The sequence below is a fragment of the Rattus norvegicus genome, chromosome 4 (assembly GCF_036323735.1).
Source record: "Rattus norvegicus strain BN/NHsdMcwi chromosome 4, GRCr8, whole genome shotgun sequence".
Classification (NCBI taxonomy): Eukaryota; Metazoa; Chordata; class Mammalia; order Rodentia; family Muridae; genus Rattus; species Rattus norvegicus.
The window spans coordinates 101,153,489-101,173,932 of record NC_086022.1 but is presented as its reverse complement, the minus strand read 5'-3'; the positions used below and the strand labels follow the sequence as shown (position 1 = coordinate 101,173,932).

General features: G+C 37.4%; 2 gene segments (V, D, J or C); both read left to right on the top strand.

Annotated features, from left to right (window-relative positions):
• The first annotated feature begins 568 nt into the window (after window positions 1-568).
• On the top strand, window positions 569-1,125 carry LOC134486783 (immunoglobulin kappa variable 1-17-like). The segment is given in 2 exon segments: window positions 569-669; window positions 792-1,125. Coding segments are annotated over 2 exon segments (366 nt in total).
• Window positions 1,126-8,516: 7,391 nt separating this feature from the next.
• Window positions 8,517-9,424, top strand: LOC102551399 (immunoglobulin kappa variable 2-29-like). The segment is given in 2 exon segments: window positions 8,517-8,639; window positions 9,042-9,424. Coding segments are annotated over 2 exon segments (417 nt in total).
• Window positions 9,425-20,444: the final 11,020 nt, after the last annotated feature.

The window sequence follows — 20,444 nt, the reverse complement described above, 5'->3', positions numbered from 1 at the left end:
TAGTGTTTAAGGTCAAATCACTAAAGATAATTACTGGAATAAGGTTATTTTCACCTACTCTGTATTTACTCATTTATAATTTAGAAAGCTTTGCTAATATTGTTTACTTTTACTTTGTAACTCACTAAAAATATCCCTGAAAATTATACTTTTCATTTAAAGAAATAATTACATAAATTCACAAAAAAATATTTATAAGAAGACATAGTGTTTTTTTAACCAATAAGAATTATGAGTCAGTTAAATCCTTAATCTCTTCTTTGATGTATATTCCCAAAAAGTCAGATATTGTTCTATGGTATGCCCAAAACCTTTTGGGAATGTATTACTTAACTTAGATATCATTATAATAGAAGTTTTCAAATAAACTTCAAACTGCCATCTATAACTTTAAAAATTAACAATGAAATGCATTCAATGGAGCCATATGTGTGGCTTGATCTCAGACATCTGGGGACCCTGTGCTTATGCAAAGTGCTGAGATGAATGAGCCTTGCAGCTGTGCTCAACTCTAAGTGATACTAAATAATTTGCATGTTCTTAACGAAGAGACATAGAGACTTCTTCATATATCAGTCAACTCAGTACATTTGTCATTGCAGTCAGAACTCAGCATGAAAATGACGACACCTGCTCAGTTCCTTGGGCTTCTGTTGCTCTGGTTTCCAGGTAAAAATGATCTAAATTGGGAAATTCACTGGTACTCTATGATTAGTTTTGACTGGAAGTTAGGTAAAGTCCTTTCTCGACAAGATTAACCATGGAGATATTGATTTTGTCTCCACTCCTAGGTGCCAGGTGTGACATCCAGTTGACCCAGTCTCCATCCACATTGCCTGCATCTCTGGGAGAGAGAGTCACCATCAGTTGCAGAGCAAGTCAGAGTATTAGCAATAGTTTAAACTGGTATCAGCAGAAACCAGATGGAACTGTTAAACGCCTGATCTACTCTACATCCACTTTAGAATCTGGTGTCCCATCAAGGTTCAGTGGCAGTGGGTCTGGGACAGATTATTCTCTCTCCATCAGCAGTCTTGAGTCTGAAGATTTTGCAATGTATTACTGTCTACAGTATGCTACTTATCCTCACACAGTGATATAAGTCATAACATAAACTCCATGAAAGCAGAACTGAGAGGTTTGGCTACACTATAGCTCATAAATCAGCCACTGAAACTGTTTCTCAGATGCCAAGGACTTTTATCAAAGTTCATGGGGAAACTGTTGTTTTGGTAGAAGAGACTGAGCAGTCCTCTCTGTAACCATACTTTTGTCCTCTTCCTCTTCAGTAACATAGAGTGCCAATTTCTTTTACACCGTACAGTTGTTTCTGTTGAGGGCTCTGAGTTTTGTCACCAGTTGGAACTCATACAGGACAGTGGATCTGACCGTACACATTCCACTAAACATTATTCAAATGCAGACAAATATTTTGAGAAGATGACAAAGGAAAGGATCCATTTTTTGTCCCATATATAAGACACTTGTGTCATAGAAAAAGAAAACTTCCTAATCATGATGCTCTGTTGTCTTAAAATTCCAGCAGTGGATGTTGATGTTCTCAGCTTTCTGCAGCATTTCATGATTATTCTGGCTCCTGTGTCCAATGCTTTGCTATAAGAATCAAACATTATTAAAATACACTCATATGATATTTTATTAAAAGGAGCCATTGTGTAAACATTGGCAAAGTGGTTAGTACTAAAAAGATGAGTGAATAGTGTATAAAACAAGAGAACGATATTGCATTTCCCTTTCTGCAGGCAGATTTTTGACAATAAATAAAGACATAATACTTCAGAATGCACATGATTGAAATCCTGGGGGTGTTGTAGTAAGTATTTAATCTTAGATTGGATTTCTTTCCTGCCTTTGGTTATTCAGTCCCCAGGAAAAAAGAGCACAACTTTAACAGTTATAATTAACATATATAGCACTATAACTGGGGCAATATCTACCCTCAATGTCATTAAAATTTACTCCTCCATCATATCCTACGCAATAACCTTCAAGGGTACCTCTGGGCAACTCTTAATTCCAATTGCCGAGCACTCATGGTCATTTCATGATTCCTATACCAGTAGACTTGTCCTCTTACCATTTCTCTCTTCTTTCCCATAATCTCTCAGATCATACCCAAGTCTAAAAAGCCAAATCCCAAATGTCTCTCTTTTTCCCAGCTATAGACTGTAGGCTTCTTTATTATCCAATTAGGTACAATTTAGGGGAAATGATACACAGTATCACTTGTGTATGTGCATGTTCTCTCATTTGGGGGGTCAATCAGGCTTAAGTTTAACATTGCAATACAGATCAAAAGAAAAAACTCAACGTGGAGCATTTATTTATTAAGAGAAAATTATTAGAATGTTGAGAGCTATAGCATCTATCCCAACAAGCAATCAAGGTACAGAAGTACCTAGAACCCAGAGCAGAAAAAAATACTTTCTGCCCCCATTTCTAACCCAAGAGGAAATCGCCTAGTGCCATCTGTGCCCCCAGGTAGCTAGGAGCAGTCAGGGGTGGAACCCTTGAGATTTCTGCCTGCACCAAGAGATGAGCCAGTCATCAGGTGTGCCTACAAACATCAGAGCAGAGGTAAAGCCAAGCAACCTGCCTGGTGACTTCAGGAAACACAAAGGCAGAAGTCCTCTGGGAAGGCACACTTTCAGTTTCTGGCTGTGCCCAGAGCTGAACTCAACCAATCCCAAAGTTCCCTGTACCGAATTCCATGGAAAAGAGACCTGAACTCCCAGAAGTGTGGACAGTCCTGAGACCAACGGACATCCTGCCACTTCTGCTCACTTCTGTCCACTGCTGCCCACATTCTCAGCCCAAGAGTAAAGTGCATAATGCCTCTGAATACAGGAATATAGGAGCAGTTGGCAGCAGAAACCAGTTGGTTTCTGGCTGAGCCCGGAACAGAACTGAACCTGTATCACAGCGCCCTGCACCCAAATCATATGGGTTAAAGAGCTGGACCGTCAGAGGTGTAGACACTCTTGAGAAGCCAGAGAAGACAAATACTTTCTGCCCACATTCTTGACACAATAGGAAATCACCTAGTCCCATCTGTAGCCCCTGGGCACAGGAATCTAGAAGCAGTCAGAGGCAGGACCCTGTGGGTTTTTGCCTGCACCTGGAGTTGAAAGCCAGTTGCTAGGAGTGATTATACACCAGAAAGCAGAGCTCTTTTTACCCAGATCCAGCTGAAAGAAAACACATGTACAGGACTGCAGACACACTGACCTACAGGAGAACCAAGCCACTTTCAGAGTCAGCAAGACAAGCCAACAGCAAAAACAACCTGATGATGGGAGCAAAGCACAAGTACATAGACAACGGAAACCAAGAATATAAAGCTTGATTATATCCAAGATCTCCCACCAAAAATACTCGATTCCAAACACATCAGAAAAGAAAGATTTAGATTTAAAATCACATTTGACAATGATGATTGAGAACTTTAAGAAGGACATATATAACTCCCTTATAGAAATACAGGACAACACAAGTAAACAATTAGAAGTACTTAGATAGGAAAAGCAAAAATCTCTTAAAATATCCTTTAAAGAATTACATGAAAATTCAACCAAAAAGGTGAAGGAAATGGACAAAACCACCAAGGATTTAAAAATGGAAATAGAAACAATAAAGAATGTACAAAAGGAGACATCCCTGAATCCCTGGATTCAGAAAACCTGGGGAAGAGATCAGGACTCATACACGCAAGCATTACCAACAGAACAGAAGAGATAGAAGAGAGAATTTTAGGGGCAGAAGATGCTGGAGACAATGTAGATACAGCCATCCAAGTTACTGTAAAATTCAAAAAGTTCCTAGCACAAAAAATCTAGGAAACTGAGAACACAATGAGAAAATCAAACCTAAGGATAATATATATATATAGAAGAGAGTGAAGACCCCTAATTTAAAGAGCCAGTAAATATCTGCAACAAAATTATAGAAGAAAACTTTGCTAACCTAAGAAAAGATGCCCTAAACATAAAAGAAGCTTAAAGAACTCCAAATTCATTAGACAAGAAAAGAAATTGCTCCCTTTACATAATAGTGAGAACATCAAATGCACAAAACAAAGAAAGAATTTTAAAAGCAAAAAGAGAAAAATGTCAAGTAACATATAAAGGCAGACCCATCAGATTTACACCAGAATTCTCACCAGAGACTACGAAAACCAGAAGATCCTGGGCAGAGGTAATACAGACCATAAGAGAACACAAATGCCAGTCCAGGCTACTATATCCAGCAATACTTTCAATTAACATAGAGGAAGAAACGAAGATATTCTAAGACAAAACCAAATTTACACAATATATTTCTACAAATAGAGTCCTAAAAAGAATAAGAGATGGCAAAGCCCACAGAGGGAGGGAAACTACACCCTAGGTAAAGTAGGAAAGTAATCTCCTTGCAACACCACTAAAAGAGCAAGACACACAAACGTCTTTGCACCTCTAACCACAAAAATAACAGGAAACAACAATCACTGATTCTCAATATCTCTTAACATCAATGGGCTAAATTCCTTAATAATAATTCATAGACTAGAGGTTGGGGATTTAGCTCAGAGGTAGAGCGCTTGCCTAGCAAGCACAAGGTCCTAGGTTGATCCCCAACTCAAAAAAAAAAATCATAGACAAACAGACGCAATATGTGAAGAGGACCCAGCACTTTTTTGCACACAGTAAACACACTTCACAGACAAAGACAAACACTACCTGAATGTAAAAGCCTGTAAACCAACTTTTCAAGCAAATGGTCCAAAGAAACAAGCTGGCGTAGCTATTCTATTATGGAATAAAATCGACGTTCAACCAAAAGTTATCAAAAAAGATAAGGAAGGACCCTTCATACTCATCAAAGGAAAAAATCCACTAACATGAACTCTCAATCATAAACATCTATGCTCCATATACAACAGCACCTTCATTCATACTGAATCTCAAACAGCACATTGTGCCTCAGAAAATAATAGAAAGAGATTTCAACATCCCACTCTTAGCAATGGAAAAATAATGGCAACAGAAATTTAACAGAGGTATAGAGAAATGAACAGAAGTTGTCAACCAAATGAACTTAACAGATATTTAAAGAACATTTCACCCTAAAACAAAAGAATATACCTTCTTCTCTGCACCTCATGGTACCTTCTCCAAAATTGATCACATAGTCAGTCACAAAACAGACTTCCACAGATATAAGAAGAGTAACATAATCACATGCATCCTATCAGATCAACAAAGACTTAGTCTGGTTCTCAATAACAAGAAAAGTGACGGAAAGCCCAGGTATACATGGTAGTTGAACAATGCTCTATGCAATGATAACATGGACAAGGAAGAAATAAAGAAAGAAATTAAGACTGTTTAGAATTTAATGAAAATGAAGTCACAACATACCCAAACTTATTGGACAAAATGAAAGCAGTACTAAGAGGAAAGATCATAGCTCTAAGTTCCTGCAAAAAGAAACAAGAATGTGCACACATTAGCAGCTTGACAGAACACCTGTTAGCTCTAGACAAAATGAGGTAAATACACCGAAGAGGAGTAAATGGCAGGAAATAATAAAACTCAAGCCTGAAATCAACCAAGTAGAAACAAACAGGACCACACAAAGAATTAACAAAACCAGGAGTTGGTTCTTTGAGAAAATCAACAAGATAGATAAACCCTTAACCAGTGTAACCAGATAGCACAGAGAGTGTATTCAAATTAACAAAATCAGAAATGAAAAGATAGATGTAAAGGCAGAGTCTGAAGAAATTCAAAAAAATCATCAGATTTTACTACAAAATCCTATACACAACAAAACTGGAAACTCAGGAGGAAATGGACAATTTTCCAGACAAATACCAGGTGCCAAATTTAAAATAGGATCAGCAAACCATCTGAACAACCCTATAACTCCTAAAGAAATTGAAGCAATTGTTAAAAGCCTTCCAACCAAAAAGAGCCTAGGAACAGATGGGTTTAGTGCAGAATTCTATTAGAACTTCATAGAAGACATCATGCCAATACTTTCCAAACTATTCTACAAAATAGAAATAGATGGAGCAGTACCAAATTCCTTCTATGAAACCACAATTACTCATATACCTAAAGCCTACAAGCCTCAACAAAGTAAGAGAACTTCAGACCAATTTCCCTTATTGAATATCAACACAAAAATACTTAATAAAATTTTTGCAAACCAAATACAATCAAACACCAAAACGATCATCCACCATGATTGAGTAGGATTTGTCCCGGGGATATAGGGATGAGCAGAAATCCATCAAAGTAAAACACTATACAAACAAACTGAAAGGAAAAAAATAACATGAACCTTTTATTAGATCCTAAAGAAGCACTTGACAAATTTTAACACCCCTTCATGGTAAAAGTCCTGGAAAGATCAAGAATTCAAGGCCCATATATTAAAATAATAAAAGCAATATTTAGCAAACCAAGCTAACAGTAAACTAAATGGAGAGAAAGTTGAACGATCCCACTAAAATCCTAGACTAAGGAAGGCTGTTCACTCTCTCTACTTATTCAATAACGTTCTCAGGATTACCCCTAGTTCAGAGAAAAGGAGTACCAACATACAAACTCCTGACCACCTGGCAGGCAAATGATGATATACCTGGTGCCACAGAGGATTGACATGTTTTGGATTACAGGGCATTATGGCACTGATGGGGTATCAAGGGTTGTGGTTTTATTGCAGTCTAGGGAGCTGAGGAACATAACAACAGACACTTAGGAAATCCAAGGATCATTAAATCTTACTTCAAAAACGTGTATTCCACAAAATAGGAAAACCTAAATGAAACTGACAATTTTCTGGATAGATTCCCATTATCAAAATTACATCAAGCTAAGCTAAACATTCTAAATAGTCTTTTAACCACTAAAGAAATATAGCCACTTAACGACTCTGAACCCAAAAAGGAAAAAACAAAAAAAAGAAGAGGAAGAAACGAAAAAATAAAGCCCAGGGACAGATACTCTTAGCATGGAATTCTATCAGACTTTCAAAGAAGAGCTAATACCAACCCTGTTCAAATTACTCTACAAAATAGAAACATACAGAGCATTTCCAATCTCATTATGTGAGGCTACAGTCGCTCTCATGCCTAAAGTACACAAAAGCTCAACAATGAAAGAGAATTTCAGACAAATGTCTGTTTTGAACATTGGTGAAGAAAATACTTAGCAAAATGGAATCCAAGAACACATTAAAAATATACACCATGGTTAAGTAGGCTTCATGCTAGGGAATCAGGAATGAGTTAGTATATGAAAATCCATCAATGTAAATCACCATATAAACAAACTGCAAAAAAGAAAATACATAATCATCTAATTGAATGTTCAAAAAATACTTTGACACAAACAAAAACTCTTTCATGCTATAATCTTGGAAAGATCAGGGAAACAAAGCATATGCTGAAACACAATAAAGGCAATATGAAGCAACTTGATAACTAATGTTCAATTAAATGGAGAAAAGTTTATAATAATCCCATTAAAATCAGACACAAGACAAGGCTTCCACTTTCACTTTCTTCAACATAGTACTTGAAGCTGCAGCTAAAGGAATTAAATAACTATAGTAGATATAGGGGATAAAAAGTGGAAAAGAAAGATCCAAATTATTGCGAATTGTGGATGACATGTTACTATACAGAAGTTACCACAAACACTCTTATCAGAGAACTCTCATACCAGATAGACAGCTTCAGCTGTTTGGACACAACATTAACAAGCCATCTTTATATAAATGGTAAATGAGCTGGACTAGAAATCAGGGAAATAACACCCTTTGAAGCAGCCAAAATAAATATAAAATATCTTACTGCAACTCCAACCAAGCAAGTAAAAAACCTGTATAGCAAGAACTTCAAGTCTCTGAAGAATGAACTTAAAAATGATGTCAGAAGATGAAAAGATTTTACATGTTCATGGACCTAATCTGCTCAGGTTTCCTGCTTATACTCCGAAGCATAGTTTAGATTAAAACTGATGAGATAGTTCATGCGGGAGAGGTTTTGCCACAAGGGGAACACTCCTCTATTTATGGTAGTAGTATGAATTTGTACAAACACTGTGGACATCAATCTGTTAGATTCAACAAAACATAGCAATTGCAGTTTCTAATGTCTATACTTTTTATTCTGAAAATTAAACATTTTCTCTATGACATTGATGACATATGACAAAAGCATAGTTACTCAGCAGATGCAGAATAGTCAAAAAGAGATCCCTTCATTTTCCTCCACCCCCTTGTGCATTTTTGTAATATAGTACTTATTAAGTATCTATGATGTTCAAATTGACCATTTTTAGCATGTTCTTTCCCATCAAACATTATTTTTTCCTATCATCACCCCAGATGTGGATGGTATTTCATTTGATTTTTGCAGTCATGAGAATTCTGTGTAATTCTTTCCTTTATTTATATTGCAACACTTACTTGCTCCTTTGCATATTGCCCCCGAGGGAGGACTCACCCTTGCTAATCTCAGATAAAAGCTCAGTAGTTGTGTTGTGACAGATCAGTCTCCTCAGACTGTGTCCTGAAGATGAAGTTTCCTGTTCACCTCTTGGTGCTGCTGTTTTTGTGGATTCCTGGTAAGGACAGAGAAAATTAAGTAAGGAGAATTGGTAGGGAGTTTGAGCCCTGGGTGGCACTAATGATAACTTGTGTTCTGCACATGCATGAAAAGACAGACAGGTCTTATACACAAAGGTGTGGCCTATTTGTTGCACGACTGTGAGATGGAGGATCCAGATGTGAGTGAACGCAAGTTATAGAAAAAAACTGTGAAATAGATGGATTTAAATGATATAAATTATGTCTAAAAACTTATTAGAAGTTTCAATTAACTTATTTTGTTAAAGAGAAAATTATAGTGCGTAAATTAATATATGGTAAAATAAACCTCTATTGAACTAAATATCAAAAAAGGAGAAAGAAATAACAGTGTTCTAGAATGTGTTCATAAGTCTCATACTTCTCTTTCATTATTTCAGCTTCCACAGGTGATGTTGTGATGACACAAACTCCAGTCTCCCTGTCTGTAAGCCTTGGAAATCAAGCCTCTATCTCTTGTAGGTCTAGTCAGAGCCTTTTCCATAGTGATGGAAACACATATTTGTCATGGTACCTCCAGAAGCCCGGCCAGTCTCCACAGCTCCTCATCTACTTGGCTTCCAACCGATTTTCTGGGGTCTCAAACAGGTTCAGTGGAAGTGGGTCAGGGACAGATTTCACACTCAAGATCAGCAGAGTAGAGCCTGAGGATTTGGGAGTTTATTACTGCTTCCAACATACACATTTACCTCCCACAGTGATTTATACCCAACAAAAATCTACTTGCTTAGAGTGGCCCAGCTGCTAATATGATACTCATCTTTGTGAAAGACATGCAAAACAACTCCAGGTCATTGTTTGCCGCTGTGGTCCTTGAGCATGACTGCCTTCATAACATGTTATGAGTGAAGTTCTGACCTCCTCAGTTGCAATTACGATATTGGATCTTCCTCAGGAGAAAGGTAAACGACTGCCATCTGAGCAAGAACCAATGAAGAAGGTAAAACTGAATGAAATCCCATTCTAATCCAACATCACTTTTATGTGGTTTCTCATTTAACATTATCTAGTAAAACAGACAGGAGACTGAGATGTCTCTCTTGGTTAAACTATTTACTTTACTATATGCTTCATTCACTTGCCACATTTTATGCATTTTGTCTTGAATTCCATTTTATTAGTATAATTTTTCCATATCTTACTCTCATTTTTTCTATTTTAATTAATTCTATTCACAAACTCCCTAGTTTCCAGGAAATGTCTATACTCGTGAACTATTTCTTTTTCGATAAATCCGTGCTTTCTTCTTCCTCCAGCTTTATTACCTATATTGATTCAAGATTTTCTTCCAAGTACGTATACAATGGGTAAGGATGTATTTATGTTAGTATAATCTGCTTGTTTTAAGTGCTTTCTTTCCTATGTCCATAATTTTTTAGGGTTTTTGTGTTTTTTAAATTATGATAAAATTTCTTTTATTTTCACCTTCACTTTTGAGAGTTTTCAAAAACGTAATGTAAACATCATTTTAGATTACATTACCATTCCTTTGTTTCCAGAGAATGCTTATTTTCCTTTATTTCTGAAAAATGTATGGTAATTGTATATTTTGTTTTCAACAATTCCCCTCTATCTTCAAATCCTTTTCCATATTCTTTTGCTTTTTGTTATCTTTTCTTTTTAACTCAGTGAGTTAATTTTCCTTTTCTTCCGTGATAGTGAATCACACAGTATTTCCTGAAACATGGCAGCTCACCAATGTGTAAAGGAGTTTAGAGAATGTCACTTTATTTCCCAGCAACCATTACCTGCTAATCCCATGTCAGTGAGGATTAGGGAGACAGCAGCCTCTCCCTAAAGTATAAAGAAATAGTGACATATCCAATTGTATACCTGTCTTGTACAGTTAGCAACAGGGATGATTGGCAAGTTCAATGATCATGTCCGGAATTCACTATTTCCCAAATTCGTTGCTATCCACTGGTTCTTTATTCTTCATCATGTTGTAAGATATTCCTTGGGCAAGAGGGGAGGTAATACCCTTAATATGCCATTAAGGATAAGTATGAGTATATTGCAGTTATTCTTAGCACTTTGACTCATCTGAGTCTCTATATTAAATACTATCCACTATAAAAAAGTTTCTCTAATTAGACTGATATGACCAATAATCTGTAAATATAAAAACAACTATGCAAAGGCCAATTTGACATTATGATAAATGAGGAAATCATCAGTTATAAGTTACCTCATAGAATGTATGACTTCCTAACATATGTAACCTGGGCTATCTTTGTAATACAAGACACTAGTTCTATGCCAGAGAATTGTTCTCAGATATGACCAGAAAGCTCAAGGTAAGACATTTAATTGGGTACATTGTACCAGTAAGCATCCTTATAAAGCAGATGGACATCATAGTAGATTGAGAGTCCAGTCCATATTTAAGCACAACTTAATAACACATTTGATCCATGAGATTTTTTCTGAAGAACATGCAGAGTTATGACGGGAAGCCAGCCAAAATACTCTCAGTTGAATTCCACAATCATTTCTCTATATTTTGCAACCTAAATGTATGATTTCTTTAGGAATACTGGTTTATGATCTAGTTCTGCAGGCCATTCAAGAAAACTGACAATATTTGTATTGATATTGTGGCTTCAAGTACTTTCTTAAAATTAGGATTCTTATTCATGATGCTAGGTTCTTTGTCTAGTACCCTGTGGCTTGTAGGAAAACATTATCCATCAAAAAGTTTGCTACATTGATTCTGCCTTTATGTATATATCTGGCATGATGATTAATCTCCTCAATTTGACTGCATTTGGATTGACAGAAAAGACAGTTTTCTAAAGACCCACAAAAAAAGAATACACTATCATTCTAAATGCCGACATACAGATTTAAATCAAACCAGAGAGAGGGAAAAGATGAAATAAGTACCAATACTTATCTCTCTGATTTTCATTGTAATTTTGTCATATTTGCTCAGATAAAATGTATTTTAATTTTAATTTTAATTTCAAATCCTGCAGCAAAATATTCACTTCTCCTTTTTAAAATAAATAAAGTAGAGATAGACAAAAGTTTTTTCAGAAGTGTCATACATATTTACCTGGGATTAGTTCTCAACATGCTCTCCTCTCCCCTATTCCTTACCCTTTCCCTATTGAAAGTCTTTCGTCCCTAGTACGCTCACTGTCTATCTTCACATCACACACATTCTACTGTCTTCTCCCTTCCTTAAGACCTCTTCTCAATCCTGCTCTCATCAGACATTTCTTACTTCCAAGCTTACAGACTCCAGGTTAAACATTCAAACCAAACAATTTAAATGTAAGTTCCATCTATGAAAGTGACCGTGTGACATTGTCTTTGTTATTCAGTATACATTTTCCATTTCCAGTTGTTTTTTTATAAATGACACATTTCCAGTATTTTTAGTTGGTGCAAAAAGTTACATTTATAAGTATATACATATGTATTTCTTTTGGCTATAAATGCTTTTAAAAACATATATGTGTATCTAAACATATAGTCATGTATATGTAAATACATACATGTGCAATGTTCAATGCCAAGCTTCATAGGACATTTATAGATTCCCTATATTGAAAAATTGAGGAAGGAAATTAATAACTTTGTGATGAACGTGGGATTTCTAGGAAGTTTTAAAGAAGCCTGAGATAGCAGAATAATGCCCAGGTCTTGAAAAAAATCTGAGTCAAACAAACAAACAAATAAAGCAGCACTTCTTCTCTACTGGAAATCCTCTCTTTTCTACATACAAGAAATCAGTTCACCTTCACAGAAAAGAAGCCATGAAGACTTTGAACCCACAAGTTAGTGTTACAAGAGCAAGTGTGCAAAAGTAAGCTACAGGTCTATTGCTATCCACTGCCTTCCTTTATTTACTTCTGAAAATGTAGGTTGTATCTTATGTTCAGATTCCTACTATCATGTGGAATCCTGGTATTCTATTCATTGTTTCTATTGCTGTAATAAGTAGCATAGGTTACAAAAGGATGTCTTCACTTAGGCTCATCGTTTCAGGTGATTTCAGATGTTGAGTAAGCTCAGAAATATTTGAGAGTACATATCTTAATCCAACAGGAGGCAGAAAGGGAACAGGAGAGGGCAGCAAGTTTTTTTTTCTTTTAATCTCATAATTCATAGATTGATATACTTCTGTCAAAAAATTATACCTCCTAGTCATATCCAAACAGTTTCATCAAAAAGTATCAAGCATTCAAACATGTGGGGTTATCAGTGCCACCTCATTCAAATTAACACATCTAGGTGATGTAGTGATAAGGCGTATCTTCCAGAAAAGAATCCTTTTCAAAAAGAAAAATTCAAATTTCATCATTGAAGAGTGCATCCTTTACAATGCCGTGGTACATAAAACTTTAATAAAGACGAAATATTTTGCACTTAAGCTACTTAAATTTTGGGGGTGGTTTGAGTCTGAGTGTCAAGTAACTACATAAACAATATAATATATTTCTTTGTTACAAATCGGTTGCAATGTGAGACAAAATGAGGAAAACTTTTCCATGGGTGACCTCATTTGTTATTTTTTTTTAAATTGGGTATTTCTTATTTACATTTTAAATGTTATTCCCTTTCCTGGTTTCCTGTCCATAAGCCCCCTAACCCCTTCCCCTCCCCTTCTATAAGGGTGTTCCTCTCCTCTTCCTTCCTCCAAACACCACTCACCTGACAATCCCCTGGGTGGCCTCATTTCAACCACTTGGGACACAGACTGACAGACAATGAATAAGAATAAACATTAATGATTAAAATAAATATGAGAAAGATGATGATTGACACTTGTATACTTGGCTGAATAGAACTGTATTATAATGAATAAGAAAACAGAAAATTTAGCTAAATTTCAAAACTAGTGTGGGAGATAACTGAATTTGTTAAATTCTTGCTTCAAATGTTTAATATGATGTAGGAAGGGCTCTGGAAGACCTGAATACTGAACACTGACATGGACACTGCAAAAGCAGACCTACTGGGGTTTGTTGTATTCAAGAATTTGTCTCCATAGGTTATTGAGTAGGAGGAGCATGAGACCATTGCCCTTTGCTCCAGGGCCCGGTCAAACAACAGGAGTCAACATCAGCAAGCTTTGCAAGGGATGGAAGAAGGAAATGTATATTGATCCTAAAACAGCAGTGAGAATAAAGTCTGGATGACTCATAGGAAAATAAAAACTCAAAATATGGACTATATAGAGACCTGTCACCTATCTAACTTCCATACACAAAAATTGATCTTTTATTTTAATCAATAAATTATTTTATTTTAAAAGTCAGTATAAACTAATTTACTCTCACAAACACAGAGAAGCCAATGAATGACAGGATATATAGAACTCCATACCAGAATTTTCTGATTATGTCCCTGATATAATCACCATAAGGTCATGGAGTCCATGACCTTTACCTTAACATGATGTTGAAAGCCCCTGTATATAGTATTATTATAAATATTAAAGATATTTTAGAAGGAAATTTAATTACTCCTATTAAAACTTTGCATTGTTGTTCATACGGGGTCTTAAGCCCCTTCAAGCTTTTTCAGTCCTTTCTAAGATCCTTCAACGGGGGTCCCGTTCTCAGTTCAGTGGTTTAATGATGGCATTCGCCTATGTATTTGCTCTATTCTGGTTGTGTCTCTAGGGAGAGATCTACATCCTGTTCCTGTCAGTCTGCACTTCATTACTTCATCCATCTTTTCTAGTTTGGTTGCTTTATATGTATGGGCTACATGTGGGGCAGGCTCTGAATGGGGGTCCCTTCTGCCTCTGTTCCAAACATTGCCTCCCTATTCCCTCCCAAGGGTATTCTTGTTCCCCTTTTAAAGAAGGAGGGAAGCATTTGCATTTTGGTCATCCTTCTTGAGTTTCATTTGTTCTGTGTATCAAGGGTAATTCGAGCATTTGGGCTAATATCCACTTATCAATGAATGCATACCATGTGAGTTTTTCTGTAATTAGGTTCGCTCACTCAGGATGATATTTTCCAGTTCCGTTCATTTGCCTATGAATTTCATAAAGTCATTGTTTTTGATAGCTGAATAATATTCCATTGTGTAGATGTACCATATTTTCTGTATCTATTCCTCTGTTGAAGGGCATCTGGGTTCTTTCCAGCTTCTGGCTATTATAAATAAGGCTGCTATGAACTTAGTAGTACATGTGTCTTTGTTTTATGCTTCCAGGAACTAAGCCACTACCCAAAGACTATACATGGAGTGACCCTGGGCTCCAACCTCATAGGTAGCAATGAATAGCCTAGTAAGAGCACCAGTGGAAGGGGAAGCTCTTTGTCCTGCCAAGACTGTTCCACCAGTGAACGTGATTGTTGGGGGGAGGGTGGTAATGTGGGGAGGATGGGGATGGGAACACCCATCGAGAAGGGAAGGGGGCGGTTAGAGGAATGTTGGCCTGGAAACTGGGAATGGTAATAACAAACAAAATGTAAATAAGAAATACCCAGTTTAATAAAGATAAAAAACTTTGCAGTTTCATTTTTATAGAAAGTATGGGCTCTTTATTTCCAAATTAATAAATAAATTGACAATAATAAAAGTATAGTAGTAAAAATTAAGATAATGTCTATAATACAGATTTTTAGCAAATAGAAGGCACATCAAATAAAAGGATTTGCCCCTAATTTGACTGTGTATGTGTGTGGTTTTGTGTGTGTCTATGTGACAGTGTGTGTGTGTTAGTGTTTTTGTGTGTGTGTGTGTGTGAGAGAGAGAGAAAGAGATAGAGAGAAAGAGAGAGAGAAAGAGAGAGAGAGAGACAGCACTCAGTGTCAATGCTAATATCTTGTGTATGATAGGAAAGCGTCTATCACTTAGCAAAGTATCTTACACTTTGTAGTCTTAAACTGATAAATAAAACACTTAAATTGTTTATGGCAACAAAGGTACTGCCCATGGCCAAAGCACTCAAAGCTTCACATATTAGCTACCTATGTGGGTACATATGATACAGATTCTAGGAATGCTTCTCCAATGTCCCCCTGAAGGTGAATAGTGCCTTATCTTATGTTTCTTCTTACTTGCTTTTTTAGGTTTGAGAAGATAATTTAATTGCCATCCCCTTTCTCAATCCAAAACCTCACATATAATCATCTGTTCTCTCCTTCAAATTCATGGCCTTTTTTCCACCAATTGCTTTTAAATGTATACTTGTATTTTGGAATATACATGTAAGTGTACACATGTGTATATATGCATATATATTCCTAAATATAACATGCTGAGTTCATATAATGTTAAATATTTGTATATTTTCCTGGCTGACATTTTGTCAGAGAACAATTAGTAACTATGTTCTACCCTTGGGGGGACCACTCCTCCTGCTCCTTCACTTACTGTGCTGCCTAAAATTCCTTATGTAGTGTTGAGTCTCTGAGATTCCTACATGCATTTTGACATGTTCATTAATGTGCTCTTTCTTTGGGTCTCATTTTGCTAGTCATGTTTTTGAGTTTATGTTTATAAAATCTGGAGTCACTAGAAAATACAATCTCAAAGCAAAATTTCCCACTCTCTGGCTCTTACAATCTTTTTGGCCATCTTCCACAATGTTCAATTTAGTGTTTTATTTGTGTGTTTGTTTGTTTGTTGTTTTACAGACCAAGTATAATTCTCCCTCCCAGTGCACCCTAAAACAATTCCTTATTCCATTTCTCCTCCACTATATCCAAGAGGATGTCTCTCCACACCTGCCTCACCAGACCTCCCCACTCCCCAGGGCCTCAAGTCTCATTAAGGTTAGGTGCCTCTTTTCTCAGTGAGACCAGACAAGGTAGTCCTCTGCTGCATATGAGTCCTGGATGTCATATCAACTGGTATATGGTGCCTAGTTGGTCGTTCATTGTCTGAGAGATCTTGGAGGTCCAGGTTACATGAAAATGGTGATCACCCTATGGGGTCATCCTTCCCCTCAGTTTCTTCAAGCCTTTTCCAAAATCAAGTACAGGGGTACTGCCCTCTGACCAGTACTTGGATATAAGTATCTGCTTCTGATACTTTCAGCTGCTTCTTTGTCCTCTCTGAGGATAGCCATGCCCAGGTCCTGTCTGTAAGCACAGCATACCATCAGTAATAATGTCAGGCCTTGGATCTTCTCCTTGAATGGGTTCCTAATTTGGTCCTGATCTCCTGTAAATCAGTCTCTCTTTCATTTTTTTCTCTGCACTTCTTTAAAACAGGGACAATTCTGGCTCAGATTTTTTGACTGGGGGATGGCAACCCATTCTTCCAATTATTGCCCTGACTTTCTACTAGAGGTGGACTCTACAAGCTCCCTCTCACCACTGGTGGCCATTTCATTTAAGGTCCCTCTCTCTGAGTTCTGATACTCTCTTACCACCAAGGTTTCTGGTGCATTCTAGAGGGTCCTCCCACCTCCTACCTCCAAAGGTCTCCTGTTTCCATTCTTTCTGTTGGTCCACAGGACATCACTCCTGCCCCCCCCCGGTCCCCCTTCAATACCTTGTAATGTTCCTCTTTGCCCATGCCTGCTCCCCTCCCATTCAGGTCCATCCTTCCCTCTTCCTCCTGTGATTGCTTTCTTCTCCCTCCTAAGTGGGATTGAGTCAGCCTAACTTGGACCCTTCTGTTTATTAAACTTCTTGAGTTCTGTGGATTATATCATGGGTATTCTTTATTTTTGGCTAATATCTATTCATTAATGAGTACACACCATTCATGTACTTTTGGGTCTGTGTTATCTCACTCAAAATATTTTTTTAATTTTATTAATTTGCCTTCAAATTTCATAATATCCTTGTTCTTACTAGCTGAACACAATTCAATTGTGTAAATGAATTAGATTTTTTTTTTGTATCTATTCTTCCATATGGGACATCTGGCTTGTTTCCAGGTTCTTGGTATCACCAATAAGGTTGCTATGAACATAGTGAAACACGTGTCCCTGTGGTGTTGCATCTTTTGAGTCTATATCCATGAGTGGTATACCTGGGTCTTCATGTAGATCTATTTCCAATTTTTTGAGGAATATCAGGATTGATTTCCAAAGTGGTTGTACCAGTTTGCAATCCCACATTATTGACAATTTGTGCTGTCACTGAGGTTTTGAACTTCACCATTCTGATAGAAGTAAGGTACTATCTCAAGTTGTTTTGATTTGCAATTTCCTGATTACTAAGGGCTTTGAAAATTTCTTTAAGTGCTTCTTAGCCATTCTCAATTCTTCTGTTGTGAATTCTCTGTTTAGTTCTATAGAGCATATTGTGATTGGGTTGTTTGGTGTTCTGGAGTTTGGCTTCTTGAGTTTTTTTTTTTTTTTTTTTTTTTTTTTTATTAACTTGAGTATTTCTTATATACATTTCAAGTGTTATTCCCTTTCCCGGTTTCCGGGCAAAATCCCCCTCCCCCCTCCCCTTCCTTATGGGTGTTCCCCTCCCAACCCTCCCCCCATTGCCGCCCTCCCCCCATAGTCTAGTTCACTGGGGGTTCAGTCTTGGCAGGACCCAGGGCTTCCCCTTCCACTGGGGCTCTTACTAGGATATTCATTGCTACCTATGGGGACAGAGTCCAGGGTCAGTCCATATATAGTCTTTAGGTAGTGGCTTAGTCCCTGGAAGCTCTGGTTGCTTGACATTGTTGTACTTTTGGGGTCTCGAGCCCCTTCAAGCTCTTCCAGTTCTTTCTCTGATTCCTTCAACGGGGGACCTATTCTCAGCTCAGTGGTTTGCTGCTGGCATTCGCCTCTGTATTTGCTGTATTCTGGCTGTGTCTCTCAGGAGCGATCTACATCCGGCTCCTGTCGGTCTGCACTTCTTTGCTTCATCCATCTTGTCCAATTGGGTGGCTGTATATGTATGGGCCACCTGTGGGGCAGGCTCTGAATGGGTGTTCCTTCAGTCTCTGTTTTAATCTTTGCCTCTCCCTTCCGAGCCAAGGGTATTCTTTTTCCTCATTTAAAGAAGGAGTGAAGCATTCACATTTTGATCATCCGTCTTGAGTTTCATTTGTTCTAGGGATCTAGGGTAATTCAAGCATTTGGGCTAATAGCCACTTATCAATGAGTGCATACCATGTGTGTCTTTCTGTGATTGGGTTAGCTCACTCAGGATGATATTTTCCAGTTCCAACCATTTGCCTACGAATTTCATAGACTCGTTGTTTTTGATAGCTGAGTAATATTCCATTGTGTAGATGTACCACATTTTCTGTATCCATTCCTCTGTTGAAGGGCATCTCGGTTCTTTCCAATTTCTGGCTATTATAAATAAGGCTGCGATGAACATAGTGGAGCACGTGTCTCTTTTATATGTTGAGGCATCTTTTGGGTATATGCCCAAGAGAGGTATAGCTGGATCCTCAGGCAGTTCAATGTCCAATTTTCTGAGGAACCTCCAGACTGATTTCCAGAATGGTTTTACCAGTCTGCAATCCCACCAACAATGGAGGAGTGTTCCTCTTTCTCCACATCCTCGCCAGCATCTGCTGTCACCTGAGTTTTTGATCTTAGCCATTCTCACTGGTGTGAGGTGAAATCTCAGGGTTGTTTTGATTTGCATTTCCCTTATGACTAAAGATGTTGAACATTTCTTTAGGAGTTTCTCAGCCATTCGGCATTCCTCAGCTGTGAATTCTTTGTTTAGCTCTGAACCCCATTTTTTAATAGGGTTATTTGTTTCCCTGCGGTCTAACTTCTTGAGTTCTTTGTATATTTTGGATATAAGGCCTCTATCTGTTGTAGGATTGGTAAAGATCTTTTCCCAATCTGTTGGTTGCCGTTTTGTCCTAACCACCGTGTCCTTTGCCTTACAGAAGCTTTGCAGTTTTATGAGATCCCATTTGTCGATTCTTGATCTTAGAGCATAAGCCATTGGTGTTTTGTTCAGGAAATTTTTTCCAGTGCCCATGTGTTCCAGATGCTTCCCTAGTTTTTCTTCTATTAGTTTGAGTGTGTCTGGTTTGATGTGGAGGTCCTTAATCCACTTGGACTTAAGCTTTGTACAGGGTGATAAGCATGGATCGATCTGCATTCTTCTACATGTTGCCCTCCAGTTGAGCCAGCACCATTTGCTGAAAATGCTATCTTTTTTCCATTGGATGGTTTTGGCTCCTTTGTCAAAAATCAAGTGACCATAGGTGTGTGGGTTCATTTCTGGGTCTTCAATTCTATTCCATTGGTCTATCTGTCTGTCTCTGTACCAATACCATGCAGTTTTTATCACTATTGCTCTGTAATACTGCTTGAGTTCAGGGATAGTGATTCCCCCTGAAGTCCTTTTATTGTTGAGGATAGCTTTAGCTATCCTGGGTTTTTTGTTATTCCAGATGAATTTGCAAATTGTTCTGTCTAACTCTTTGAAGAATTGGATTGGTATTTTGATGGGGATTGCATTGAATCTGTAGATTGCTTTTGGTAAAATGGCCATTTTTACTATATTAATCCTGCCAATCCATGAGCATGGGAGATCTTTCCATCTTCTGAGGTCTTCTTCAATTTCTTTCCTCAGTGTCTTGAAGTTCTTATTGTACAGATCTTTTACTTGCTTGGTTAAAGTCACACCGAGGTACTTTATATTATTTGGGTCTATTATGAAGGGTGTCGTTTCCCTAATTTCTTTCTCGGCTTGTTTCTCTTTTGTGTAGAGGAAGGCTACTGATTTATTTGAGTTAATTTTATACCCAGCCACTTTGCTGAAGTTGTTTATCAGCTTTAGTAGTTCTCTGGTGGAACTTTTGGGATCACTTAAATATACTATCATGTCATCTGCAAATAGTGATATTTTGACTTCTTCTTTTCCGATCTGTATCCCCTTGATCTC